This window comes from Ustilaginoidea virens, chromosome 5 (assembly GCF_000687475.1).
Source record: "Ustilaginoidea virens chromosome 5, complete sequence".
Lineage (NCBI taxonomy): Eukaryota > Fungi > Ascomycota > Sordariomycetes > Hypocreales > Clavicipitaceae > Ustilaginoidea > Ustilaginoidea virens.
The window spans coordinates 672,612-699,794 of record NC_057320.1 but is presented as its reverse complement, the minus strand read 5'-3'; the positions used below and the strand labels follow the sequence as shown (position 1 = coordinate 699,794).

Here is a 27,183-nt window from a genome sequence, read left to right as displayed (position 1 = left end):
ATATTGATCACTGACCTGTGGACTTGCAAATTACATGTACAAACCTACAATTCATCAGGGTCGGCGCTAACAACGGCTTGCCAAGTTTACCTGCCAGCCGCCCTGTCGGCCACGCACTTTTCGGCCGGGGATAACGATGGTGAGATGGCATGGTGTCCCTTGGCAGTGGTACTGTAGCCAGGCTCCGGCCGATGCCGCCACCGCCGTGTCGCATTGGCCATTGGCCTGATAAGACACGATCGGAACCTGCTCGACGCTTGCAGCATTCCCTTCGGAATCTTGTTGGCAAGCGTGCAGCCTGCAGCTCACTAACTAGACTTGCCAGGCGGAGGACCCTTGGATGCCTGCCTGCCTGCCTGCCTGCCTGCCTGCTGAGCCGACGCGGATGAGCAGGCCGAGGCCAGCTCATTAGCGCAGCCAAGGGTTCGTCGACGGAAGCCAGGGGTCCAAGTGTTGACTTGCCGCGATGATGTGATATCCGGACGACGAGAGGGTGGCGCCCCGCCTCCAGTCACCTGAGTTGCCCGAGCATATCTTATCCTTGCACAAGCGAATGTATGCCCGAGATCTGTCCAGACTCCAGGTCCCAGACTGCAGACTCAAAGATGGGATGCAAATCCAATGGATCAAGCCGTTCGGCTCGCCCGTTATTTGCATGGATGGATGGCTCTTCGCGGGGTTCGTCTGATAATGGCCAAACCAATAACTTGCTTGCAACGGCTTTGCGAGCCACCTCTGTCGAGCAATCCACCCGTCGATTTACTACTACCTGCCGGCGACGGTGAGCTCAACGAGCCGCTTGCCCGAGGCCGTGCCGCAAGTGCAGTCACACAGTGTCTTGGACAACCCGAGCACGACCCAATGGGAACACTGCGCCAAGCAGTTCTATTTGCTTCCAATGCAACACCAACGCGGAGCTGGAAGGACTAGAGACATGATGGCCACTTGGGGTGCCGCCGCGCTGTCAGCAATTCATCACCTCGTGTGGTCACCATGAGCTGGTCACTGGGGACTGGCCATTGGGGACTGTGGTCAAACTAGGCCCCGGCAGCCATCCGATCGCGGACGCAGACTGCCCAGGGGATCAAATGTCTTGCGCGCCCTGCGAGGCATCGAGGCAAACGCCGTCCATCTTGTCCATGTCCCGGAGGTCTGTGAAAGATGGCCAGGCATCTGCCCCACGCTATCTTTGTCGTTATTGGTACTGATTGATTGATTCAACGACGTCAACGACGTCTACGACGGTGGCTAAGTGACAGCCGTGCTTCTAGTTGTTCCATCGAATGTGGCTTCGAAAGGACTGGGTCGTATTCGCGTAGTTTTGGGGCTGAACCTTGTTGGCTCAACGTCCCTGGTCACCCTCGTGCAAATACATAATAACCACCATCCCAGTGGCTGTCGTGTCGGCGCTGACTTGCCCCTGGAACGCGGGAATGACTAATTCGAATTCGCAGGATGAAGACTTCGCATCACGTGAGTTGTCGGGTGGGATGGTGCGATCGGTAGTCGGTACGGAGCACTCGGTCAGGATTCTGGACCGTAAACCGTGGACCGTAAACCGTGGAACGTGGCCGTGGTGGTTGAGTCATACCTCATGCTGCAGTTTGATGCATCTGTAGTTCTTGGCTGGAAAGAGTGGCATTGAGCTAGCCTCGTACTTCCATCATGCCAGGAGCTCCTTCCGGAAGAGGCTGTGAAGGCTGCCGTAAGCGTAAGAAGAAGGTATGTGCACTCGATCCCGGCTTCCTCAGGAAGGGGGCAAGGAGGAGGGGTCCATCTTTGTAGCTGTACCATCCATCGGGTATCTACCTACCTCCTTATTTGTCTGCCAATCTCGGCTGCTACTTGGACGTTGAACTTGGGACTTGGGGACTTGGGGGACTCGGGACTCGCCAGTTGGGAACATCGAGCATCGAGCATCGAGCATCGAGCATCGAGCATCGAGCATCGAGCATCTCGTAGGTACCTCGACCGCCGGCTAACTGGGGACGGCAGTGCGACCTCGTGCAACCGTCCTGCTCCAGGTGCTTACGCTATGGCATCCGCTGCATTGGCTCTGGGCAGCGCGTCTTCAGGTTCAAGAACGCTACCATCACCGAAAGCACTCCCGTCTCTCGCACGGCTCGGCCTCGAGCCCAGCCACCCGTCCACGCCCACCCAAGACCTCAGCGTCCTCTCGGAAACGAGCTTACGTCCACGGCCGGGGCTTTCATATCCACCTTGCAGATATCCGATCGCAAGTTCTCCATCCAGGGCTTCGGCCCGTTCCTCATGGACGTCCCTCGCCGGCTGGGCAGGAGCGCGATTTTGAGCGCGTCGGCCAAGGCCTTTTCCAGCGCCGTCACCGCCGTGTACACCGGAAAGACTGTTTTCCAAGCGCTCAAGGACTACGGCGCAGCGCTCACCTGCATGAGAAACGCTTTCGCCAGCGACCCCGGCCAAGCTGCCAAGGCAGACACTCTTTGCGGAATATACCTCCTGCTGCTTTCCCAGGTACGTAACCAACCGGTCGCTGAGACTTGAATGCTCCATGGCGCATCATGCATGCATGAACAAGGTGCTGACGTCGGCTTACATAGAACTTCATTCGCGGTCACAACGATGATACCTTGGTCCACATGCAAGGACTGTTGCATGTTTTAAACAACATGTCTCCTCGAGACCGAAGTGACCCTTTTGCCTCACAAATCATCGATCTGATCACCCTCGTCGCCGTGAGACTTCCCTAGCGGTGCCACCCCTTCCCTTCCTCGAATTTCGTCTGTTTTAGAGCGCATTGACTCATGCCCTGGTAGATTACTGAGAGCATCATCGACCCCCGAGTCATCATTAGTGATCTCAAGTTAGATTTGAAGCAAACAAACTTCTATGGACCGGTAAACGACTACTCCGTCGTGGACATTCGATCGACGAACCTGACGGTAGCAAATCTGATTGTTTTGCCAACCTACTTGCGCGAACCAGAACATCACCTTGGTCGGCTCAGGGCTTCGTACGATCTAATGAGGCTGGAATCCAAGAAACTAGTTTCGATCACTGTGCAGTTGCATGCGGCGTGTGAAGCCAGCAATGACTGGGCATACTACAAGGGTTACGTAATTTGCGAGTCAACTGTAAGTGTCTTGCATTGCTTAATGGCTCTCATTCGACGCACCCTCGAGATATTTCACCCTCAGGATGCCGTTTTGCAGGAACATGCCGACCATGCGGCCAACGAGGTTCTGGCGGCTGGCAGGAGAGCCTGGAGTTTTCGTCCTCTGGGCACAACGTACATGCCCAAGACGCTATGCCTTATGTGGGCCACGGTTGACAATCCAAATACAAAAGCCAGGCTGGAGAATATGATTGACAGCTATCGCGAAAATTTCAGAGGAAACTCCTGGACAAAACTGGTCCACTTCTTCGAGCAGCGATTCGAGGCTATGCGCCGGCGGGCACAGTCCAGGATACCTTATCGTTTCCGCCTCGACACGGCGAGTCCTGGCTCGACCAACGCGGGAAGCGAAGAGAGTGTGTAGCAGGGTGGGAAATGCCGGGGACATGTCGAATACACCGCAAAAGAGAGTCAAGGAGAAATAACCGCAATGAATCAGTCCATGAAATCACCGGGTCATGATGAAGTTGGAGAGCCGTTTATCTTGGGTTTTCTGTAACATGTCTCGATTGCTGAGTGAGATTCGTGGGAATGTATGTATCCGCACATTGAAAGAAATGAATTGATTGATCCCTGGCATAAATGTACATACAGCACAGCAGAAATGAATGTTGAACAGCGGTGGAGATGCAAGACCTCGCGCTGCGGGTTACAGGCGCAAGAGTTGTCAAGACGGCAGTATCACACAGTGACAACAAAAAGGTTTGCGAGCCGTAGGGATCGAACCTACGCGGGCGATGCCCATTGCGGTTCAAGCATTACTCTTCGATGGAGTACCTAAACACAACGCCTTAACCACTCGGCCAGACTCGCGCACGTCAGGTGACTGGCTTGAGAAGGCATAGGCGAATCTTATTATATAAGCCGTGCGCATCTTTGCCCTGGACACCTTTGACAGAACGTACGGACCCGGGCCGCAGAAAAAGACAGCGGCTCAGCTTGCACAGACCGTCACGTCACGTTGGAGCCGTCAAAGCAAATTTCCGGCAGATCCATCCATCCATTCGCAGCCATCCGTTATCGCGCTGCAGAGCGCAAAACTTTTTCTTTTTTTTTTTTTTTTTGGGGCAGCGTTGCATTTTACCCGAGTGAAGAGGATGACTCGCAACTTAATTTGGATTCGTACTTGCTACTGACAAGCCCTTTGCTCTTTTTGGGACCATCCCACACCAACATATCCGTACATCGCCTGCGCACATCGCCACCGCTTCTCGGTTTGCTTACCTCGCGCCAACTACTTCCCTCCGCGCCGCTCGGACCAATATCGGAGCAAAAATGCCCTTTGACGATGACGACAACCCCACGGTGGAACCTGCTCCGGCGCAGAGCGGCGCAGAGGACGGCCCGACCGCTGAAGAGGCTTTGGAAGACGGCGTCCCCGACTACAAGCTCTTCGCCTCCATGTTCAGCAAAAAAGGAGTGTCTGGAAAGGTGATCCGCAAGGGCGAGAAGGACTTTGAATCGCACGGGACCAGGGCGCAAGACGACGCCCTCGAGGCCAGCCGCAGAGCGCTGGAGGAGGTGCTGAGCTACACCCGGATCCATCGGGCAGATTCCTGGCTGCGGGCGTGGTACTTCCCGGACTGGTGGGCCGCGCAGGCGGCCGAGGGCGGGCCGGAGGATGATGGCCTGCTGCGCGACCGGGTCGTGGTCATGGAGCACGAGCGCGGGAGCTGGATGCGGGACATTGGGCGAGCCGTGTCCGGGAGCAGAGACCGGCTGGGCGTGGGCAGGCTGTGGCTGCTGCCGGAGGAGGCGCTGTACCTGGTCGAGCGAGGCACGGTCGACATGTGGTGGCCGGACAAGAGCTTCGGCGAGCTGCTGCCGCGGGTGGTGGCCGAGGGCGGGGCGCCCGCGCGGAACGCGTTTGGGCCGGACGACTACGACGCTGGGCTGCCGCTCAGCCTGGAAGCGGCGTACACGTTCCTGGTGGGCTTCGAGGGGCAGCGCGGCAAGACGACGCTGCCCAAGTTCCAGGTGTACTCGCACCTGAAGCGAGCCGGATTCCACGTCATGCGCGCCCCGCCGCCGCCGCCGCGCGGATCCCCAAATGACGACGACGACGACGACGACGACGAAGAAGGAGAAGTAGCAGCGGAGGAGGAGGCATCGTCACAGCCGCTCTGGCGGTGGCTCTTCTCCCTCGTCGCGCGGGGGTTGCGGCGGCAGCAGCAGCAGCAGCAGCAGCAGCCGCGGCGAGAGCCGTTCGGCCCCCTCGTCTCCCCGGGCGTCTACCGGGCCTACCGGCCCATCTACCAGCAGCTGGCCGTGCTGCCGCGCCACCAGCCCCGCGCGACGCCGCCGCCGGCGCCGCAGCCCGCCGCGCGCGAGCCGTTCCGCGTGCACTACCACGTGTGGAGGCCCGGCGGCGCGCCCTTCTCCAAGAAGAACCCGCCGGCGCCCGACTTCCGCGTCGCCGTCGCCGACACGGCCGGCTCGGGCGTGCCCACCTTGGAGCAGATTGGGGCGCTGCTCGGCAGCACGCCGCTGGACGCGCCGGACCCGGCCTGGCAGGGGCCCGGCAGGCTGTACCAGCGGCTCAAGCACGGGCACCGAAACGTGCTGGTGGCCGTGGTGGACGGCGGCCTGGTCAACTTTATGAGGTTCGGCGAGGCGGCGTTTGGCCAGGAACAGCTGTTTGAGAGGTTCGACAGCCGGGGCGGCGGGGGCAGGGGCAGGGGCGGCAAGAGAGGCGGGCGCGGGCGCGGGCGCGGGCGCGGTCGGGGCAGGGGCGGACGCTGAGCAGGCCGGATTTGCCGGTGGGCAAAGGGCGTTGCAGCGTGGGGAGGGTGGGCGAACGGCATCTGCGACATGGTGGTAAGGGCGGGCGAGCGGCATCCTAGTAGAGTCTGGACGACGGCAGGCCAAGGCGGCCAAACAGCATCTTGATGGAAATCCAATGGAAAGACGAGTCCGGTCAGGTTGCTGGCAGCATCCGCTCGTCGGTACAAACGCCCCATCCTCCTCCATGCTCTCGGTAGTCCTGCGCAAGGAGAGCAGGATTCCCATCCAGATCGAATGCGGAGTCGCGGCGGCATGGCGGGATGGGAGGGCGCCGTCACGCCTGTTCTGCTGGGGATGGGATGGAGGAGGATAGGTGGCGGCGTGGAGGGTGGAGGGTCGGCGCTTGCGTGTCTGCCTGCAGAGGACTCGGCACTTGGTCCTGATTGCGCGGTCGACGGCCCGGTCGACGGCCCGGCCGATTCCCCGGTCCAACAACTCGCGACGGACCAGACTGCTCCGAGTCTTTGGCCATCCCTCCCCGGAGCCTCCATGCGGTGACTGCCATGCGGTGACTTGGGTTCAGTTCTGGAATCCGGCATGTGTCCATCCGCCCATCCTTGCTTTCCTTTGCCTCCATCTTGCCCTTTTTGCCGTCACGGACAATGTGGTGCCGCGAAGAAGGCCCGGCCCGATTCTCGGACAACCCCCCGGCCGCAGCCAACCACGTCCAGACTTTGTCGTTGGTAGGATCCAATCCAACATGACAGGTGACATTCGGGGCGGTCAGCGCGGGCTGGCCCCAGGCCCCCTGGGCGGACAAAGGGCCAGCCGAGGTGCTGCCGCGCCGTCTTCAACCTGTCTGGACTGATGTCTGGTCTGTTGTCGCGACGGAACCTGTCACCTGCTTGTAGCAGGGGGGGGGGGGGGGGGGGGGCGCCTGTCATGGACAATGAAGTTGGTTGATGACTGGTCTGGTCTGGTCTGGTCTGGTCTGGTCTGGTCTGGTCAATGGGTTGCTGTCTCGGCCAGTAAGGGCCAGCGTGCCAGCCACAATAACAGGCTGCGCGCAGCGGCCTCAGCGGCCTCGGCCTGCTACATGCCTACGTACCTAGGTACCTACCTGGTAGGTACTGTACTGTACTGTACTGTACTGTACCAGACACGTACCCGGGCCGCTCCAGGCCAAGCAGCGGCATCGCCAAGTCAACCAGCTGCTTCCCTGCTCAAAAGTCAACGGATCTGGTCGGATTCTTTCCAGTCCCCTTACTCCGTTACACGCAAGACTTCAATGGCAGCTTCAGTCTTCAGTCCGCCGCTGACACGCCCGCGCTGAGAAAGTCGCCTCTTGAGCTACCAGACATATGCAGCAACCTCCAAGTCGCAGTCGACATTGATGACGTCTCCGTGGACGAGATCCGCGCATTCTTGAAGAAACGAGGTTTGCAGGAAGCCGACTCGGCTGGGAAACTTTGGGAAGAAAGGGGGGGGGGGCAGGGCCTTTTTGCCCGGGGAAAAGCTCCGACAGGCAAGCAACGTCGGTCCCTCTGTGTCATTCGGCAATCAAGTCCCTGAGTTGCCGTGATGCATCATCATCCATCGCATCCATCGCATCCATCACACCAATCACATCCATCACAGGCCCAGCGCCAGCCACGCTCGCAGCCCCGCCGACGCGACGAGCAGGCGCCTAGTTGACGGTCAAGGCTGCTGGGACGTGGACGTGGACGAGGACGATGGCTTCTGCTTGGGCGGCAGGCAGGTCGATGCCAGGCCCTTTTCGGTCTGTGATGTCGTCTTGCGCTTCTGGCTTGCATGTGCGGCCTGGCCGAACCCTGCTGCGGCTTTGCGTTGACAAGGCAGAAGATGAAACTTTGTCTCGCAGCCTGCAGGCTGGGCTAGGCTGGGCTGGGCTGGGCTGTGCTGTGCGGATTTGCCTTTGAGCCACCAAAACTTCAATGGTGCGAGTTGGCATGGGACCAGACGGACGGACGCCTGCTCACTCACACTCACTCACTACCCACCACCACCGAGCCACCCCTGCCTCCCTCGTCTGCTTCGTCACATTTGATCAACTCTTTCCAGACGACGGCCGGATGCGTCCTTGTCGTTGCATGCCCGGCCCTGTTGCTTTCGTTTCCGCATTGTGGCGTTGCCTCTGGGACGGTGGACCAAACTCGGTTGCGCCAGCCGCCTTGGCCATCACGACCCAACAGAGTCTTCCACTTCCAGTACGAAGTACTCCGTACGCCTCGCGACAAAGCAAGTCTTGCGAGCCTTGTCCAGGCAGGCCCTTTGCCCCTTTGCCTCGAGTCGTTCGTTGCAATGCAAAGAAAGAAAAGCAAGTTACTCCCGTAGGGAGAAGAGATCAGACGCCGAGCAGACGTCGAGCAGACGGTCGGGCTAGCTAGCCCTGGGTTCCCAACCCGTGTATCGGCATCCAGACAGACTCCAGACAGACTCCAGACAGACTCCAGACAGACATGCGCATGCACGTCTACATCCCACCGCCCAGCACTCTTTCCCATTCCCCTTCCTTTCCTGGCTCGGCGATTGGCAGACCCGAGACCCGATAACTGCTCGCCATGCCCGTCTCTGCGTCCGTCTCGCCAGCAACTCTTTTGGTCTGCAGCCGCTCCGCCGTTTCCCTCGTCGACCCGGCTCAAGTTGTTGACCTCCATCTCCAGACCCCGACATTCATTGCTGGCTGGGCTTTTGTCGCAATACACTGGCCAACCCCAAGCCCTACTATCCCTAGACGCACACCCCTTTGCTTGCTCAGGCCTTTTTTTTTTTTTTTTTCCCCTTTTTTTCACTTTTTTGCCGTCACCAGCCATAGCCAGCTGCAACTCTCGACGCTCGCTCCCCCAACCACCCCTTCCTTTCCTTTTTTTTTCCTGTTCAGTTTCTTTCCTTTACCCCCCGGCTAACCCGATCCTGGGTCGGGTCTCTACCCAAAGAACGATACGCCAAGAGACAGACGGAATAATACAACAAGACTGGGGACTGGGCTGGCTTCAACAAACAAGCCGCCAAGCCATCCGCCTGCTACATGCTACATACCTCTACATACCTCTACATACCACATACTACATACTGCATACTGCATACGCCTCCTCGCCTTGCTACTCTACTTGCTGCAACAGCTTGCCGTGTTGGTTTCCGTCCTCTCCCTCCGGGCTTGGGCTTGTCTCTTTTCTTGACCTCAGCTTGTCCTTTTTCCCACTTCGATTCGATTCGTCCTGGCCCTGGCCCTGGTTTTGTTTCTGTTTGTTTCTGTTTGTTTCTGTTTGTTTCTGTTTATTTCTGTTTGTTCTGTTTGTTCTGTTTGTTTTCGGCTTGTTTCCTTGGTCCCCTTTTAGCTTCCTGTTCCCCTTGTTTCTGGCCCGCCCATCTCGTACATCAACAGCCGTATAACTCCATACACTGCACGCACACAGCCCTTTCCTTTTCCCACATCGCCATTGTTGATTCGAAGCCAGAGACCCAGGAAATCGGCACCCGTGGACGTTGGCCCCCCGGCATGGAGGAGCCTCGCGCAAAGAGCACCGCCTCTCCGCCGACCGAGCTTAAATCGCAGTCTCCGGCATCCAACACCACCGACCTCTCGTCGACTTCGCGAGCAGGCACGGCACCATCAACGGCAACCCAGCCCATAACTTCGGCGGCATCGCCGGCCAGATGCGACAGCAGCGTTTCCTGCAAAACCGAAGCCTCCAGCAAGCACGGCGCATCTGCGAAAGGGGGCGCAGCCTACGGCGAGCACACATCGTCTGCGTGAGTGGGCAAACCTGTTTTTTTTTTTTTTTTTTTTTTTTCCCGACCCTGTTCTTCTTCTTTCTTCCCCTGTCTGTCCTTTCTCGCCTGTGGGGTTTGGGATCTGGGATCTATCTGGGCAGCACTCTGGCAAGTCGCCGGTCCCCGCCTTGCCTTCCATCGGACACCCGGCCATGTCGAAGGCGCCGTGTGTTGTTCACTGCATCCATCCTCGGATCCCCCACCAGACGGGCTTCTGCTCGCCTTGCAGCCTCCGACACTAACTAGCTGGTGGCTTCCCCAAGCATCATGGCCAAGGAGACGCCAGAAGTCTGGGTTGGCACTTGGCTGCCTCCGCCCCGCCTCCAATCACGCCCTCGGTGCCATGCTAGAGATAATAACTCGAGGCAATCCTGTTTCCAGTCATTTACACCACCTTGGGCCTGGCAGCTTGGTAGCTAGCGTGCATCGGCCCTGGTCAGAGGACATCAGCTAGCTGCCCACAGCTGGTCGCTGCCTGCCTTCATGTTTCGTAACAGCCGGCAGCAGCTCAAGCCACCCCACAGCCACAACGCAGCTGCTACATACCCAGGTCGTTCCTTCCCGTCCCTCTCTGGTTGATCCATTCTTGGTCGTCGCGCCTTCCTGTCCTGCCTGTCCTGTCGCATTTCGCCATGTCGGGTCTGGCTGGTCCTCCGTCACCAGGAAAGGGTGCAGAATCCAGATGGCCAAGCTCTTGTTTCCCCGAATCCCACCCACAAGCAACCAGACATCGTCACCCCCCCCTTCCCCCTTGGGTACGAATCATCAATACATGTATGAATCATGACCACCAGCCCTACCAGCATGTTGCGCGCTGGATCTGTCCAGCAAATGCAAAAGACTCCACGCTCGGCTAGCTTTGCATGTGCAACTCTCCGACGTCTGCCTACATGGATCGAGCCTAGCCTGCGGGTCTCCCTCCCTCCACGACTTGACTTGGGGTGCGGTTTGGTGCACACAAGTTGCGACAACAACCTGGACAAGTCATTTCTGGTCCTCCAGAGTCGAGACTCGGCACTCAGCGCATCCCCCTGTCCGCGCATCAATGGGCAAGCAGCCGTTTGATTTCATATGAACTCCCGCTACCGAAATGCAGGGTTTCTCCATTCTCGGAGAGGTTTTCAGAGAGGTTTTTAGAGAAAAGAAAGTCCACCATGCCATTTTTGAGCTTCATCAGGCCTGGCCTGTCTGGACCGGGCCGCCGTGTCACTGTATCCCACGTCATTTGACAATCCAACCACGGCCTTTTTTTCTTTTTTGCCTTTCTTTTCTTTTTTCTTTTTTCTTTCTTTTGCCCTGCGAATAATGGGACTGCCGGAGGACAATTCTCCAGCTCAGCATGTCTAGCCCGTCTAGTTCAGTGGCCCAGGAGGTTGTCCGCGCATCAAGGCTGCCGGCCTGTGGTGAGCTGGTCGCACAATGACAAGCCGGGGAGGGGGGTGTTTCTTCCCTGATTGATGCATCACAACTTGAACAAATGCGTCCCGTTTCTTTCTTTTTTCCCTTCTGCATTATTCTTTTGGTCGTGCTTTGTTCTTTCCCGTTTGACTGTTCACGCCACCCTTTCCTTGACCCGCAACCAGACATCAACATCAGTGCCTATGAGAACGCTGCAGATTCCAAACTCGCGACTTCTGCTGCAAAAGGTAGACGCCGATACAGCAATATAAACTAACATGATGGTTAGACGCTTAAACGGGGCCACGCACCGTACCGAGGAAAATGAAGGCGAGAGCGAGCTGAGCGATCCAGACAGCAACGTAGGAGCCAACGACCTTGAGGACGAGATTGTGGTGAGTGATTGTGGGACCCGACGTTCCTGCGGCGGAGAAGCATCAGAGTGGAACGACGACGAGATATTGGGCGATGCCCCCGAAGAAGCAAGCGCTTCTCATTATCCCAAACGAAAGCCTACTTCGATTTCCACCAACGAGAGCGAGACCAAGCTGGAGAGCCCACGTGCTACAGCTCTCGAGACAACCCCTACGTCACCCGCAAGCTCAAGCAAATTCAAGCCTAATCGCCAGAGTCTCGGCGGCTTGGGGGTCAAGGGAGCTCTGCTCGGCACGTGGAGGGACTCGAACGTCCCCGACCAAGACAAGAGGCACGCTGTCATTGGCTTCATTGACGTCAGAGACCGTCTCCGAACCCGTGTTCAGCCAACCACCAAAGATGGCATCTCCCTTGCCGAGCATTATCCTTTGCCTCCTGGCCCCGGCGGAAGTTGGGTCACGTTTGATCGTATAGTCTTTTCAGATCATCTCGTTGGCCTGGATCATTTCCAGATAAAGGAGTACACCCGCATCCGGTCCGACGTGGCGCCAGAGGATAGTGAAGAGGAGCGCATGGCTGCCGAGGCCGCTGCCGTGCACGAGGCTGTCCGTCGAGTCGCGGAGGATCTGACCCTGGAAAATCGAACCCAGCCGCCTGCCATTGCGTACGGCGCGGACTTGCCAGAGCATCTTCAAGCGCCGTTCCGTCCGGACCTCAAGCGCAAGAGGTTTGGCGGCGCCTTCGCGGCCATCATCAACCCGGCGGCTCCTGAGCTTGGCGTTGAGCCTCCCTCGCTGCCCACGCCCCAGCACTCGCTGGCGTCCCATCAGGGCCGCTTCTCCATCGATCCCCTCCCTGGCACTCGACCAACACGCATTCTCATTGGATACTGGAAACCCTCCAGCGAAATCGATCCCTGGGATCGCCATGCCGTCTACGGCATTCTCGGCCAAAACGACATGTTTAGGGTCAAGGTCGTGCGTGAGACTAGGGACGGGCGGTTCGTCGACGGCAACTTTCCATCCGGAGCTGGGGCTCTGTGGATCCCGTACGAGGAGGTCGAGTTTGAGCCCCACCTGAAGGCGCTGAACAGACAGGAGATCAAGGAGTACTGCCGAGTTCGACAGTATCAGCTGGATCGTGGCGAGACCTCTGCCGAACGGGTAGGCAATGAAACCAAGGCCGTGTGTGAAGCGCAGACGCGAGCTGGCACCATGCCCTACAAGCAGCCTCACAACGCCACTGTGCCGACCTTTACGGCCTCTCCGCAGGGCGACGACGAACGCATCAACGGCCGACATGGCTACGGGAGCCACGAGCTCCGGCACTCGCGCCGAGCCGAACTCCGACCTATCCGGGCTTCTCTCGGCGAACGGGAGCTCCGCACCGGCCGTCAGCACGGCGGCGAGGACGCTGAGCGAACCAGCGCCCTTGCCCGCCGCGAGATTGCGCGGGCCGAAGCTGCCCAAGGTCGGGCCGACCGTCACGTCGTCCAGAGAGAGAGAGCCGCGGCCGCCGCAGCTGCCGATGCCGCGGCTGCCGCTGCCGCAGCCGCAGCAGCAGCAGCTTCCAACACGCCCATTGACGACGAGCCACGCAACGGAACCGGCGGGATGCTCTACCACGAGTCCGAGGACATGCAGCGGTTGAACAGGGTGTGGGCTCGGCAAGAAAGCCTGAGAATCAAAGGCGGTCCTGACGACGCCAAGATGTACGACGGCATCAAGTACGAGCGGAAGGCGAACGGGCCGTTCATGGGCAAGCTCGTGTCGCAGGGGACAATCATCAACATAGAAGGCGAAGATTACGTCGAGTACCGAGTCCTGACGAAGCCGTCCTTCTTCTAAGGCTGCAGATTGACGCGACTGAGAATCGGCCAGCGCCCAAAGGGTGCTTTTTGCCCCCATGACCGTCCGTCCCTGTCTTACAAGTACATGATCCTCTCATGCATCTTTCGCTCTCTCTCGAAAGAAACAGCTGCGACGCGAAAGTCCACGGAAAAAGCGAGGGCGGTAGCGCCAGGAGCGCTCGAGCCAAGATCAAATCGATTGGAGGTCGATCATTGCCCATTCCAGCGAATGCAGATGGCGCGGAGGCGGATTGCGACTGAAACGCGGGCCGAGCCTGCGTGGGGTTGCGTTGATGCCCGGTTCCTGCGCCATTGGGTGGTCTGTACATGCGCTCTGGAGCGTTTTCAGGCCGATGTCGACGGGCGGACGGCAATGCCGGATGTCGTTGAGCGACGCCCGGCCTTCGATTATGCTGATGGCATGGCGGTGTGTGGCATAGAAGATGGAAGAATGTATGCCCTCTCCAGGGGGCTGCTTTTCTTCATGCATGGCGGTGCCGGACGTGGAGAGTGCCTCGGACTCGTTGAATTGACGTATGTCGGTATGACACGCACCGGTATGGAGTCAATGCCCGTCCGGGACTTGATCGACGGCAGTACGGCACGGACAATGCAAGGAGTCAAGGCCCCGGACTTTATCGATCCACGCATGTCGGTACGAACGCACCATGTGTCAAAACAAGCCGTCCCGCTCTATTCGCGACACGCGCAATGCCGTGAACCAGTCTTTTCAACCAGTCACGAAGACAAGAGCCAGTCACCAAGACAAGAGCCGCTGCAAAAGGGCGGCGTCGCCTTCACAGACGCAGCAGCAACGCGGCACAAGTCGCGACACAACGCCGCCGCTCCGCCTCGCTTCTACTCCCCAGGCCGCAACCACCTTCACCCGAGCGACTGTTGCGTTGGCCTTGTTCTTGTTGCTTGGGGGTGGGTAGGGGGGTGGGGCTTGGAGGCGAGGAGTCTTGTGTAGGGTGGCAGGTTAGCAGCTATTTGGTCCTGGGTGGACATGGGATTCTGGGTTGACGGCAGGTGGTACTGGTCGTGGTTGGACATGACGAGTCTGGATTGACATGTGTCTACTCGTGCTTATGGGAAGCAGATAGTCGGGTTGATGGCTTGCCGTTGGGTCAGGGATGATCGGCGGCATTATGCTTTGGTGCGGGGTCGGGAGTGAACGGTATTCACGGGTGAACAGTTGCTCGTGCACTTGAAGTGATGCAAACCGTCCGGCCGTCCTTTTTGCAAAGAGGCAATCTTAGTTACAGGTGCTCTCGCTCTGCTGCAGCAGCAGCTTGCTCGCCCTCTTGGTACCCCTCGACCTTCATGTCCTTGAGGCCGAGCTCCTCCTCCTCCTCGTCGGTCCGCGTGTACTTGAGCCGCGTGATGCTGGCGTCGTCGCTCGGCGGGTCCGCGAGCGGCTGCACGAAGCTGCTGGCAAACGGGTCCGTCAGGACGAGGGTGAACGCCCGCTCGCCCCGGATGGCCGCGTCGAGCCCGTCGAAGAACGAGCGCCACTGCGTCCGCTCCGCCGGGTCGAGCGAGTCGCCGCCGCCGCCGCCGTTGCCGTTGCCGTTGCCGTTGCCGTTGCCGGCCGCGCCCGCCTCGAAGATCTGGCCGTGCAGGTCGTCGCGGACCTGGGTGAGGAGGCCCTCGACCGTGGTGAAGCGGCCGCCCAGGGTGCCCGGGTTGACGTGCAGCTGCAGCTCGGGGCACTCGAGCGCGCACGTCTCGCTCTTGAGGATGTCGCGCGCGAGGTCGGCGGCGTCGCGGACCGCCAGGGTGATCTTGTCGCCCTGCGCGGGGATCTCGCCGCCCGTCTTGACGTCGTTGGAGCGGTAGCCGCAGTCGTCGCAGACGGTGGACATGAGCACCACCTGCTTGAAGTGCGGAATGTCCACCATCTTCATGTGCGTGGTGCAGGGGTGCATGCAGCCGGGGCAGCTGGCCGGGAAGCTGTACACCTCGTCGGGGGCGGCAGCTTCGCCGTCTGCCGCGAGGCCGGGATCGGGCGGGCAGGCGGCGGCGGCGGCGCCGTCGCTCAGGCCGAGGGCGGCGTTCTGCTCCGGGCTGCGTACGTACTCCCTCTTTTCCCACTTGCCCACGCCGTCCTTGAGGTCGGGCGCGATGAACGAGTTGCCCGCGGGGTCGTCGACGTACAGGCGGAAGGGAAACGCGTCGCCGGCGAGCATCGATCGGCCCCTGGCGATGACGTCGGCAATCCTGCCGTGCACCTCTGGCGCTTGCTCCTTGCGCGCCGCTTGGCCCATGTCCAGGTCGTCGACCACGGTCGTCAGGAGGCCCTCGACGTTGGTGAGCTGGCCGCGGCCCGGGGGGATCTCGAGGTCCATCTCGATGAACTTGGTGCTGGCCGTGTCCGACTTGACGACCTGCCGGCTGAGGTCCTCGAGGGAGGTCAGGCGGAGCTCGTAGTGCGTGCCTTTTGGCTGGACCGTGCCGGCCGCTTGGATCTCGTTGTTTTGCGTGTGGCAGTGCTCGCAGGAAAAGGACATGATGACTACTTCGCGGAAGTAGGGGATGGCCGTGAGGAGGAGCCGCGTTACGCCCTGTCAAAGAAGGCGCGCAGGTCAGCACGGGGGGTGGCGGTCTCGCGCTGAAAGCCCAGCGTGGCGTGCACTCACGTTCTCGCCGCAGTTCATGCACAGCGACTCGATTTCCTCGACGGGCCGGTACTCTTGGTCTTGCTTGATGGCGTCGTCATGATCCGCGGCAGAAAGGCCTTGGACCTTGTTGCCGATGGACTCGAAGAACTCGGCTGGGTTCTGGGCGGCCGGTGCGTGTGCGTCATTTAAATCTGCTGACATTTCTTCTCCTTCTTCCTCGTCGTCGTCGTCGTCGTAGTCGTCGTCGTCGTCTTCTTCTTCGTAGACTTGTCCCGTCGCTTTGATCCCTTGAGCTGCCACAAAAGGCAGATGCAGGATGGGTCGATGGAGGGGCAGGGCAGGGCAGTTCGAAAAAGGTTGGAGGGGTAAAATGGCAGCCGCGCCAGAGAGAGAGGCCTGGTCGTGCGTTGGAATTGTAATCAATCAATTGTCTGGTGCTGTCATCTGGGTGGCATCAGGTTGTTCAGCCCGGTTCAGTAGGGCAGAAAACTCTGCGCCCCGACTGGTGTCTTCAGCGGCAGCACGCGCTGGAAGCTTCGCTGGAGCCCGCTGAGTCACCGGGCAACAACCGACCACTCCACTGCGTTTGGGGCATCCATCGAGTCGAGTCCCCCCAGCTGCTCGATTGACGTCAACCACACAGACTGACCGGTCGCCTACGCCATGAAATCGGCCAGCGACAGTGAGCTGGTCGATTTCTGTTGCTGTCCAGCGAGCAGCGCCTGCAAGCCTCCTTTTCGACTCCTGGCGCGCTTCTTGGTGCTTGCGTTGGCCGTCATCTTGCGGTCCGATGGTCCGGCCTTGTTTGCCGGCGTCGACGATGGCCGGCCAGCTTTGCGACGCACCACTGGTTCGGGCGCTGGCAACTCGGTCCGCGTAACCCGCGTGCAAAGACCGCACGTTATGACTTGGGTTGGCCCGCCTCTTTCGGCCGACCCATCTTGCTCCTTGTTCGTCGCCGCCTCCTTTCCGCCGCGGCGCGACTTGCGAGCTTCCAGCTTGAGGGATGTCGTTGATGTTCCCAGCCCGGGAATCATGATGTGTCCGCAGGCACCGCAGACGTGTTGTCGCTGCACGGGGTGTTGGGCGAGGCCGTTGCGCAGCATCAAGTCGTTGCGCTGCTTCATCAGATGAGCAGACGTCTCCGGGGCTGTTTGATACAGAAGATGTGCGGCGTCGGTAAGGTACGCTATGCCGGCAGAGATGTGCTGGGACGCCATCATGCGCCAGGTGGACTTGGCAGCTGTACAGAGCAGAAGCTGTCAATGGAAACCCAGCAAGTCGCAAGCAGTTCAAGTGCCGACGTGGGTTGGTAGAAAAAAGAAAAAAAAAAAAAGGAGACAGAGAGAGGATTTTGGGTCTGGCCAAGGTTGGTTGGCTGGTACGGGGTAGGGAGCGGCGTAGAAGGGGTGATTGCAGCAGGTACGTACGTACGTACGGTGGGGTGCGTATAGCGTCAACCTTTTTCCATCGGCGGGTCATAGTCATGGTCATGGTCATGGTCATGACGTGACGTGACACGCATGGCCAAAATCAAGGGAAACGTCAGTCACTCATTCCTACATGCATCGACCGTCTAGGCTCTGCGAATCTCCCAACTGATGTCCTTGATGCTGACTTCCTCTCCCGCCTTCTCGTCATAGTCAAACCACTCGCCATCCGTTAGCTCAATGCCGCTGAACTTTGTGCCCGAGTCGATGCCCTCGGCAAGCCATTCTCCCTGATTTGCATTTTACCTGTCAACATCTTCTCGCACCATGGCTACGGAGTGGCATCAAACTGTACTGTACCTCGGGTCTAAACTCGGTAAACTCGAGTCCGCGGCAATCGAATTCAATCACCTTGTGCGCCTTGGGCGGTTCGGATTGCCCATACGCTACGGGCCCGGATTTGATGGACGCAGAAGATTCTCGCTAGTCGACTCTGTGAGCTCAGAGGTAGCTGAACAGTTCTTGAGAGAAGCATGGTTGAATACCTTGCAATTCTTGCATCTCCAGACAAAGTTGGCCTCTCCTCGGCTACCGCTCATTTCGTTGGCTTCCTAATCCATGTCTGATGTCAACAACTGCATCCATCGGCTGGCCGGTCTCTGTACAGGCCAGGTAGCGCGTTTGAGCTTACAAAGCGGTTAACTCCAACAAAGTTGTCGTGGGTTTCCCTGCATGAGGTGCATTGGACCTTGAACATGTACCAGAACGGGTTGTCCTGTGTGTCATCTGGTCGCAGGTTTGTCACTCTTTTGGACCCAAATTGTCAGTGATGGCCCGATTGCCCGTCTCGGTCGCTGTGGTCTTTGTGCCAACATGGAGAAATCGCCAACATACCCACTTTGCTCAGCCTTGATGATCAAAGTAAACATGTTCAAGATGGGATTCCTCGGCCGCTACGGAGTATTGCTTGTCGTAACCGCGACACAATTGCTGTGCAAAAGGAAAACTGATGAAGCCAGGAAGAAGGATACATTTCACGTGACCCGGCAGCTATCTAGCAAGCCCTTTTGTTCCCTCCCGAACCAAAGAGCCGAGCCGCCAACCAATAGCAGCCAACATTGAATTGAAACCAAGCCCCAGCCAATGCAGGGCTCAATAAAGGCCCCCAACTTCTCGTCACCCCCCTCGGAGAAGTAAAATACACACACCGCGTCCGGCATGCCGTGATGCAATCGCTCTGGTCTCGGGCCGGCCAGGCTAGTCGCTGCGGCTGCAGGTTTTGCAGCACCACTGTGGGAGCTGTCAGGCAACGAGCTGCTGGCACTCGTGGGCGACGAAATGCGACAATTGCGGAAATATTCGCGGCTTGCTACAGCTCCGTCTTCGCAACCGCTACCTTGATCGACGCTGTACGCAAAGATGGTCGGAGAAGGGAACTGGACCGGCAGCTGGACGAGGCCAGAAGGGAACTGCACGACTTGCACCACGCGTCGCCTCGTCAGCCCGCCCCGGAAACGAAACCTTCCGACCTCTCGATACACCAGATGCGTTCTCTCTGGGAAGTAATGAAGACGATCTACCGAAACCGCCCGTTCATGAAGGAGATTCACAAGCCGCCAACCGTCGGCGCTTCCGAACTGATCAAGTGCTTGAAAGAACAATGTTACAACGCGCCGGGAGAAGGCTCTCTGCGAGCGATGCGACAGACGGATTACGAGCAGTTGGAAAACTTGGCAATGGCAGATGAGCTGAACGGCCAGATCGGATTTCGAGAGGCCCAAAACCAGGTACAACTACTTCGCGAGTCGTCGAGTGTGGAGAAACTCGTTCATAAATTGCTTGACCGAGCGGAAATACAAGATGAAAACTCACCTGCGGCCGCATCTTTCGACGAGGCCCGACACCTAGCTACCAATGGCTTCCCAAAGTTCACGTTTCGGTCGATGGATCCGGATCGAGCTAGAACCAATACATTAGCACTGAATCAACACATACGAGCCCTAATCGGCTCGAAAAACATGACCCTCAAGGAGATGATTGGCAGAGTTTGCTACAACTTGCTAGTCTCTGTTCACCCCCCCGACATGCACACATACAACACCCTCATCGTAGCGTTCGACAAGGCCGGCCGACACGGCTTCTCCGATGCCATAGTTCATTCCTTCTTCCACCAGCGGCTGCTGAAGCCCACTCCGTCAACGTTTACCGCAATCCTCAATCACTTCAAGGCCACGAATAACCACGGCAGGTTCCTCCGCGCCATAGCGTGCATCACAGGTGTCGACCAACTAACCGGCGGCAAAGTTCGCAGACGGCACATGAGCGACATTGAACGAAACGCAACCCTTCAGAGCTGGGCTGCCGACACGACGCTTCGCACGCACACTGGGCACTGGGTGTGGGAGCACGTTCCGCTCGACCTGCACCTCGTGGAAGCCGTTCTCGGCGGTCTTCTCCACTTCAAGCTATTTGACGACGCCGCCACCTTCTTCGTCACTTGCATGCGCACCGGCGTGGCCTTGAGCAGCCGTCTCATCAAGCAAGTCTTTGATGAATGCCTTGCTGCCCTTGACTGGAGAGCCGCAGTAGGGTTAGTTCGGGGCTTGGCAGATGGCCAAGACATGTGGCAGGCTCTTCTTGCCAGGGAAGATGACACCACCGTTGCGTACCTGGCCGAAAAGGCACTCGCCTTGGTCGATTTATGTGGTCTCAATGACTTTAGCCAAGAACCGAGCAGACGGGCCTTGGCTGGTTTGGACATTTCTGGACCAAATCTTCAGCAATTGTCGGAGTCGTTGGCCAAGTTTAACCACGCCCTTCCTGCCGCGTCCTCCCACAGATTCCCAGGACCCAACAGCAGGCAAGGTGCCGATGCTGTATCAAAATCCAAGAGCCGACTGTTACAACTTGAGAGCCTGTGGAAGGAATGCGATCTTGTCATAAAGACTACAATGTCTATCGAGAGTAAACTTTTATATGCCGACTTTTCACCTTCCTTTCGATCATCCATGGCACAGCTCATTGCTACCAAGGCTCTCGATAGATCCATGGAGTTGGCCCATGAATGCAGAGTAGCCCTGTCATCGGGCGGAAATCTACCACCATCGACTGCATCTTGTATCATCATGGGAATATGAACAACGGGAGGCTTTGTCGCAAAGGATACGGAGTCGTGCCGCCGCGAGAACTTGCAGCTGACTCGAGGATTGTGTTGGGACTGCGCGACGCAGGACGGCCAAGTAGCCGCAAGAGGAAGCACCGTTATGGAAGCGTTTTTTCCGTGGTCGCGGCTGGCCAAAACTTTACAATGTATCATGGGGTCATGGCTTCTCTGGCTCCAATGTATGAGGATATCGTTGTCGAGAATGACGGGATATCCCGCGAGTGTATATTAACGTCGCATGTCTGGCGGAGCTGCTGCCTGTGCACCACGAACGTGCAAAAGCATTGTTTTGGGCGACTGTCATTTGACGCCACTGTTTTGGTGACACTGCATTCTGTCTACGGCTGCGAGCAATCGGACTCGGTAAGACATGGCGGCTCTTCCATGCCAGTATAGGGCGCGTTTGTCGCTCGCAACACGCGTCAACGTAGCTTGGTTGTGTCGAAACCAACGGGTTGCCAGTGGACAAAGATATGGTGCGCCACTGGCTACTAGCAATAAGCTAGTAGTTAAAATAAAGGTGAAATTTGTTCCCTCGATACCAGAACAATTAATAATACGAGGCCCGATACCGGTAGCCTCGGCCGTCCAGCCACAGTGCCAGTTGGCACGCTGGGTGCTTTGACATAGGCAGTTATTCCCGTGAGCGTGATACAGGTATCTTGCTGAGATGTGAGCCAATGACGACAAATTCGGATAGACGGTGGACTTGTCAATATTATTTTTGACTGAAAGCATAGTATACGGAGCCATTCCATTTTTTCTGGGAGTAAATCGCCCGCTTTACGGATACAGACGCACTCTGTGTCATACAACCCCATTGTGACTGCTTACACTGTGCAAGGTACGGGCCCGTGGGGTACGTACGGATACTCGGCCAGCAAAAGTGTCTGAAAAGACGGGGCCTGCAACCTTTTTGCTCCTGCAGGGTTAAAGCAAGAATTAGAGATGGTGGGCAGTGGGCAGTGGGCACGCTTCCCGACCTGGAATCGTCTGCGGACGAGTTGGAAGAGAGAGTCGAGAGTCGAGACTGGAGGTTTGCTGATGATGAGCGCACTTCCAGGCGTGCGCCGCGAGGCCCCATGTGGTTAGCATTCAAGGACCTTATCTCCTCCAGTCAGAACGCGGACCTGATCCACGGTCACCAATCGGGAGCCGGAACTGGCTGGCGGACAACGGCGTATCCGTTGGAGTCGGCTAGACTCACGCCCCACGCTCCTGTCAAATTTCCTGGCTCTTTTATTTCTCGGGCGTTCCTTCCCGTAGGGGTCCGCGGTCCCTGGTTATGGCGTGCTGGTGGTACTGGTCCGAAAAAGTCCGCGACGGTTTTTGCTGCTGCGGTCGAGGAGGTCAAAGGCGGTGAGTAAATGATTGATGTCGATGGTTTCTCTGCTTTGCTTCCCAGCCGTCGTCATTGCAACACACTATGGAGCGCACGCACACCCAGCATCCCACGCGCTCAATGTCATGCCAAAACCCCGTTTCGGGATGCTGGTCAAACCTCACTCCATTCGACCCGTCGACTCGAGCCCGGAAAAGGGATGACCAAAAGTTCCCCACATAGGCCAGGCCAGAACCTGGCTGGGCCCTATTTCCTCGCTTAGCGACTGACTGATGGACGAGGGCCAGGCCAGCGACTTCCTCCATTGCCATTAATCAATCCCTTGAAACGAAAACAAAAAAACGACGGGGGCTCGGGACTGGGGAAGTCAATCCAAGCCAGCAGACCCACGGGGGCACGCGCTCGAGGCACTCGAGGGAATTGGTCCAAAGCTGCATCTGCATTGGGCTCGTGCGCACTCTGACGTACGTGGAAGGGATCCCGACGTCTTTCGTTGCATTCCCGGCTGCAGCCCGCTTTTACACCCGTCCTTGAGCTGCCAACCGAACCAGACGGTTAGTTATGAGGTAAGGTCTGGTGGGATGTCAGTGTTGCTTGGCACTCCGTACTCCCGTACTGTTCGCGTCTCACGAAAACCTCAAAAGCCATGTGGAAGCCGTGCCTGGGCTAATGCCGGCTAGACAGCAGGGTGGAATCCTCGGCACTGGGGACCATCACGCGACCATTTCGAGTCCACAACGGTCGGTTGGAACTCGGGAATCCGTCGTGTATGTGCTGCTTTTTCCTTCTCTTCTTTTTCTTCGTGGTCTCCCCCCCCCCCCCCCCCCCCCCCTTAACCTATCTTTCAGGTGCGGGAGTCGTGTGCTCGTTTCTGACTTTGTGTGCTCTCAGGTTTCAATCCTGTGTCTTGCCCGCGCATGTGTTCTGTCTCTCGACTTTGCGCCGATTGCATCGAGCTTTAACCGTTGCTGTAAAGGGGCCACAACTGTCCTCGCGGTCCAGCACATAGCCGCTATACTCAAGTCCCTCTCATTCGCTCCTCCCATCTTTTATTATATTATACTTCATTTAATTTCTTCGTTTGTTCCTTCTTTCCGCCCTATAGAGCCAGCCATTGGCGGGACTTGCAAATCACCAGGAGAGAAAAGAGGTGGAATTGGTACTCTTTTAAAGCCAAGCATTATGAAGTTTGGACGGAAGTGAGTTTTCCTCTGGAATGCCCTTCTTAATCCCCTTCTTCATGCCTGCAACCCGAGTCTGGAGGAGTACAGTCACTGAGCCGGGAGACGTTTCTACTCCGCCGTGTAAAGCCTGCCGCGGAACCAGGTTCCGGAGTGGGCGGCTTCGTATATCAACTACAAGGGGCTCAAGAAACTCGTCAAAGCCCTGGCCGAGAAAGCGAAAAACGGGGAAATAGTAGATCCAGCAGGTGGGCTCCTTTGCCGCAAACCGCACCATCCGCAAACGACAAGAACGCATTCGGGGTCCTAGATCCCCCGGGTCCTCTAACTCACGGGCTTGCAGAACTCTTCTTCGCTCTCGACCGAAATCTGGAAGACGTCGATTCCTTTTACAACAAAAAGTTTACCGAGGCATGTCGGCGGCTGAATAACCTTCACAATCGCTATGGCCGTGTGCCTGACGTCGTGGCCACTCTCGACCAGGATGAGGTCGAGGAGGTTATGGGGGCCTTGCTGGAGTTGCGAGCGCAGCTGAGAAATCTGCAGTGGTTTGGCGAGATCAACCGCAGAGGGTTTGTCAAGATTACCAAGAAGCTCGACAAAAAGGTTCCGCAAATATCCTATCAGCATAGATACATGTCCACCAAGGTCGACCCCAAGCAGTTCGCAAAGGACGGCAGCATCACTAGGCTATTGTCCGAAATCAATCGTTGGCTTTCCGTTTTGAGCGACGCTCAGCAGGTTGACGATTCCATGTCGGATCGCTCTACTCGGTCCCTGGGTCGCGCTTCAGCCAAGGCGATGCTCATTCTACCCCAAGCTCAACTCGACATCATGGACCAAGCGGTTAGGAACGACGACATCTCTTCGTTGAAATGGGGACTCACAGACGCCAACGTTGGTTCCGAGACTTGCTCGCAAGCCATGCTTCTTAACTTGCTGCAGCGATCCATATCGGCCCGCTCAAGGACCTGCATTGCCTTTCTTCTCTCCCAGATCAAGGACCTGGACGAGCCCGACGACATCAATGGTCGCAGCTGCATACACCGGCTGGTTATTCACATTGGCCGAACCAAGTCCGCGTCGCCCGACGACGATGCCCACGTCTACCCGGTACCAGCCGGGACGCAATTCACCAACCGGCACCTTCAGCCTGCTGTGTCGTCTACCGTGCATCCCAAAGCCATCAACACCAAGGAAGACAATCTGCTGGGCAAGGATGACGAGGCGGTGCAGCTCCTCATCTATCTGCTGGAGCAGCTCTCGGAAAGCCAACGAACCGCCCTCCAGGGCCGTGACTCGTTTGGGCGCATGCCCTTGCATTACGCCGCGCAGTTCGGTTTCGTCGTTGTCTGTCAGATCATCATGAAGTACATGCAGGACTGGGGCCAGTTTGATGCCAAGGACGGTATCGACGCACCGGAATGGCACGACAAGGATGGCTATGCGCCGCTTCACCTCAGCGTGATGGGAGGCCATCCCCTCACCACGCAGGCTCTGCTGCAGGGCGAAAACTGGCAGGGAAGCAGCGAAGCCAAGGTTCAGATTCGGAAAACGATCCCCAAGTCGGGCGCTTCCCTTGCGCTGGCGACCAAGTCAAACTATGAACCGATCGTGGAAATGCTTGTTGGTGCCGGTGTCGACATCAACTGGACGGACAAGACGGGTGAGACGGCGCTCCACATTGCCGCCACGTTCGGCCACGAAGGGTGCGCGCGCATTATTCTCGGCGGCAGCGATTCCCAAAAGGCCGACATTGAGATTGCGGAGAACTCTTACTCTTGGACTCCTCTTCACGTGGCGGCAGTCGACGGATCCCTTTCCGTCGTACGGCTCCTCGTCGAGGCCGGAGCAGATGTCTCCAAACCAGATGCATCGGGCTGGACTGCAAAGGAGCACGCGACTCTGCGTGGTCACATGGATATCGCGCGGTTCCTTGCTTCCCACACCGACGAAGAGGAGGCGGCGGCACGGATCGCACGGGGTCTCACGCAGCAGCCCAACCCGCCAGAGAACTCGTCCATCGACGGAAGACGCTCCAACGTGGCAAACGGCAACCCTTGCCGCCCTGCCGAACCCGTCAAGACGTTTGGTCACCGCTACCTCACCAACGAGAGCTTGGTGCTGGTCAGCCTGGGGACCATGGACATTCGCAAGTCGACGGAAGCCGTGCACCTTGACAGCGTGCCTCTGACCGAGGCGCACAGCACGCAGCTCGACACGGCTCTCTCGGTGGTGGTGAGTGCAGCAGGAGCCGTCGGCGACCCAACAACCATTGATCTTCCCGTCCACGACGGCATCTCCACGGAACCCATACTGTTCAAGACCACGGACGCCACCAAAGTCAAGCTCATGTTTGACATAATCCCCACCTACTCTGGGAGCGAGAAGAACAAGATTGGGCGCGCCGTCGCGCTGCTCTCGACCGTCAAGCCGACGATTGGTTCACGGCGGATGAACCTGCAAGGGGACGTCTGCGTACCCATCATGTCGAGCAACCTCGAGGTGATTGGAACCGTCAACTTTAACTTTCTCGTCATCACGCCGTTTTACCACGCCAACATGGAGATTACGTCGCGGCAGACGTACTGGAGAAAGATGTCCTCCACCATGCTCATCGGCCATCGAGGGTTGGGAAAGAACCTCACATCCAACAAGTCGCTGCAGCTGGGCGAAAACACGCTACCGTCCTTTATCGCCGCGGCCAACCTCGGGGCGCAGTACGTCGAGTTTGACGTGCAACTAACCAAGGACCACGTGCCCGTGATTTACCACGACTTCCTGGTCAGCGAGACGGGCATTGACGCGCCGGTGCACACGCTGACGTTGGAGCAATTCCTCCACATCAACCCCGACAAGGGCAGGGAGCGGTCCAACGGGAACGGGCAGGCCAGAGACGGGCTCGTCGAACTGGCCAACCGGCCGCGCAGCAGCAGCAGCTTTGCGCCGCCCAAGCGATCTCTGTCGATGGGCTACGCGGGATCCGGCCACGCCGAGATGGAGGAGCGGATGAAGCACACGAGAGATTTCAAGGAGAAGGGATACAAGGCCAATTCCCGCGGCAACTTTATCCAGGCCCCGTTTGCCACGCTCGAGGACCTGTTCCGCAAACTGCCCGAGGAGATTGGGTTCAACATGGAGCTCAAGTACCCCATGCTTCACGAGAGCGAGGAGCACGAGATGGACACGTATGCCGTGGAGCTAAACTCGTTTTGCGACACGGTCCTGGCAAAGGTGTACGACCTGGCCGGCAGCCGCCACATCATCTTCAGCTCGTTCAACCCGGACATATGCCTGTGCCTGAGCTTCAAGCAGCCGTCCATACCGATCCTGTTCCTGACGGACGCGGGATGCAGCCCCGTGGGGGACATACGCGCATCGTCATTACAAGAGGCCATCCGGTTCGCCAGCCGGTGGAACCTGCTCGGCATCGTGTCGGCCGCGGAGCCTCTGATCAACAGCCCCCGACTGGTCAAGGTGGTCAAGGAAAACGGACTGGTGTGCGTCAGCTACGGGGTGCTGAACAACGACCCCATCATGGTCCAGGTACGTCTGCCCGCCCTGAAAGGATAAGAGCACGGATGAGCGAGGCTTGCTCGTATCGTGGAGGTGGCTAACGCGGGGTTTCCCTCGTGCGTCGCAGCGCCAAGTAAAGGAAGGCATCGACGCCGTCATTGTTGACAGCGTGCTGGCGATTCGAAAGGGTCTGACCAGCGGCGAATCAAGCGCGCTCCAGTTACGGGGTTGACCTGCAGAAGCAGAGGGCGGGGTTTCCATGTCGAAGCGTTGAATGAGTCTTTTTTTTTTTTTTCCCAAAGCGGCACGTCCCGCGTCGCACAGCTGAAGAGTTTTGCAGAGTCTTGGAGGGTGCTTCCTTTTTTTTTTTTTTTTTACACGATTGGTTGAGGATGACGAGATTTTGCTCAACCGATCCGGTTCGATGGATGCGGAACACGGCATGCATGATGGAAGCAGCATCAATTGACGTGTGGGCAGGCAATATGGGTCACGCACGATGGGCTGGCTATTGCAATGCGCTCTGCGCCGTGTCTCTCTTTTTTTTTTTTTTTCCTGGCAATGCTTCCACCGGGCCAAGCTGGCGTGTGTTTGTGTGCTTAGGTTCACCCTGTACAAAATCGCGCTACCGTGTA

At 58.0% G+C, this 27,183-nt stretch overlaps 9 protein-coding genes across 9 annotated transcripts; 5 read left to right on the top strand and 4 right to left on the bottom strand.

Moving 5' to 3' along the window:
* Positions 1-1,665: 1,665 nt before the first annotated feature.
* Positions 1,666-3,518, top strand: UV8b_06182 (uncharacterized protein; the record flags this gene model as incomplete). Its single annotated transcript, XM_043143679.1, has 4 exons — positions 1,666-1,722; positions 1,996-2,493; positions 2,580-2,714; positions 2,796-3,518. 4 exons carry the CDS (start codon positions 1,666-1,668, stop codon positions 3,516-3,518), a joined length of 1,413 nt encoding a protein of 470 aa, XP_042999614.1.
* A 911-nt stretch (positions 3,519-4,429) lies between these two features.
* UV8b_06181 (uncharacterized protein) lies at positions 4,430-5,896 on the top strand (the record flags this gene model as incomplete). Its single annotated transcript, XM_043143678.1, has 1 exon — positions 4,430-5,896. One exon carries the CDS (start codon positions 4,430-4,432, stop codon positions 5,894-5,896), a length of 1,467 nt encoding a protein of 488 aa, XP_042999613.1.
* Positions 5,897-9,398: 3,502 nt separating this feature from the next.
* UV8b_06180 (uncharacterized protein) lies at positions 9,399-13,293 on the top strand (the record flags this gene model as incomplete). The annotated part of the gene is made up of 2 exons (XM_043143677.1): positions 9,399-9,652; positions 11,361-13,293. The coding sequence occupies 2 exons, from the start codon at positions 9,399-9,401 to the stop codon at positions 13,291-13,293; spliced, it is 2,187 nt and encodes a 728-aa protein (XP_042999612.1).
* Positions 13,294-13,485: 192 nt separating this feature from the next.
* UV8b_06179 (uncharacterized protein) lies at positions 13,486-13,785 on the bottom strand (the record flags this gene model as incomplete). Its single annotated transcript, XM_043143676.1, has 1 exon — positions 13,486-13,785. The coding sequence occupies one exon, from the start codon at positions 13,783-13,785 to the stop codon at positions 13,486-13,488; it is 300 nt and encodes a 99-aa protein (XP_042999611.1).
* Positions 13,786-14,554: 769 nt separating this feature from the next.
* UV8b_06178 (uncharacterized protein) lies at positions 14,555-16,117 on the bottom strand (the record flags this gene model as incomplete). The annotated part of the gene is made up of 2 exons (XM_043143675.1): positions 14,555-15,859; positions 15,935-16,117. 2 exons carry the CDS (start codon positions 16,115-16,117, stop codon positions 14,555-14,557), a joined length of 1,488 nt encoding a protein of 495 aa, XP_042999610.1.
* Positions 16,118-16,572: 455 nt separating this feature from the next.
* Positions 16,573-17,136, bottom strand: UV8b_06177 (uncharacterized protein; the record flags this gene model as incomplete). Its single annotated transcript, XM_043143674.1, has 1 exon — positions 16,573-17,136. The coding sequence occupies one exon, from the start codon at positions 17,134-17,136 to the stop codon at positions 16,573-16,575; it is 564 nt and encodes a 187-aa protein (XP_042999609.1).
* A 356-nt stretch (positions 17,137-17,492) lies between these two features.
* UV8b_06176 (uncharacterized protein) lies at positions 17,493-18,275 on the bottom strand (the record flags this gene model as incomplete). The annotated part of the gene is made up of 5 exons (XM_043143673.1): positions 17,493-17,636; positions 17,707-17,829; positions 17,892-17,957; positions 18,038-18,152; positions 18,241-18,275. The coding sequence occupies 5 exons, from the start codon at positions 18,273-18,275 to the stop codon at positions 17,493-17,495; spliced, it is 483 nt and encodes a 160-aa protein (XP_042999608.1).
* A 297-nt stretch (positions 18,276-18,572) lies between these two features.
* UV8b_06175 (uncharacterized protein) lies at positions 18,573-20,483 on the top strand (the record flags this gene model as incomplete). The annotated part of the gene is made up of 1 exon (XM_043143672.1): positions 18,573-20,483. One exon carries the CDS (start codon positions 18,573-18,575, stop codon positions 20,481-20,483), a length of 1,911 nt encoding a protein of 636 aa, XP_042999607.1.
* A 2,550-nt stretch (positions 20,484-23,033) lies between these two features.
* Positions 23,034-26,780, top strand: UV8b_06174 (uncharacterized protein; the record flags this gene model as incomplete). Its single annotated transcript, XM_043143671.1, has 4 exons — positions 23,034-23,050; positions 23,162-23,280; positions 23,376-26,578; positions 26,676-26,780. The coding sequence occupies 4 exons, from the start codon at positions 23,034-23,036 to the stop codon at positions 26,778-26,780; spliced, it is 3,444 nt and encodes a 1,147-aa protein (XP_042999606.1).
* Between the last annotated feature and the right edge of the window lie 403 nt (positions 26,781-27,183).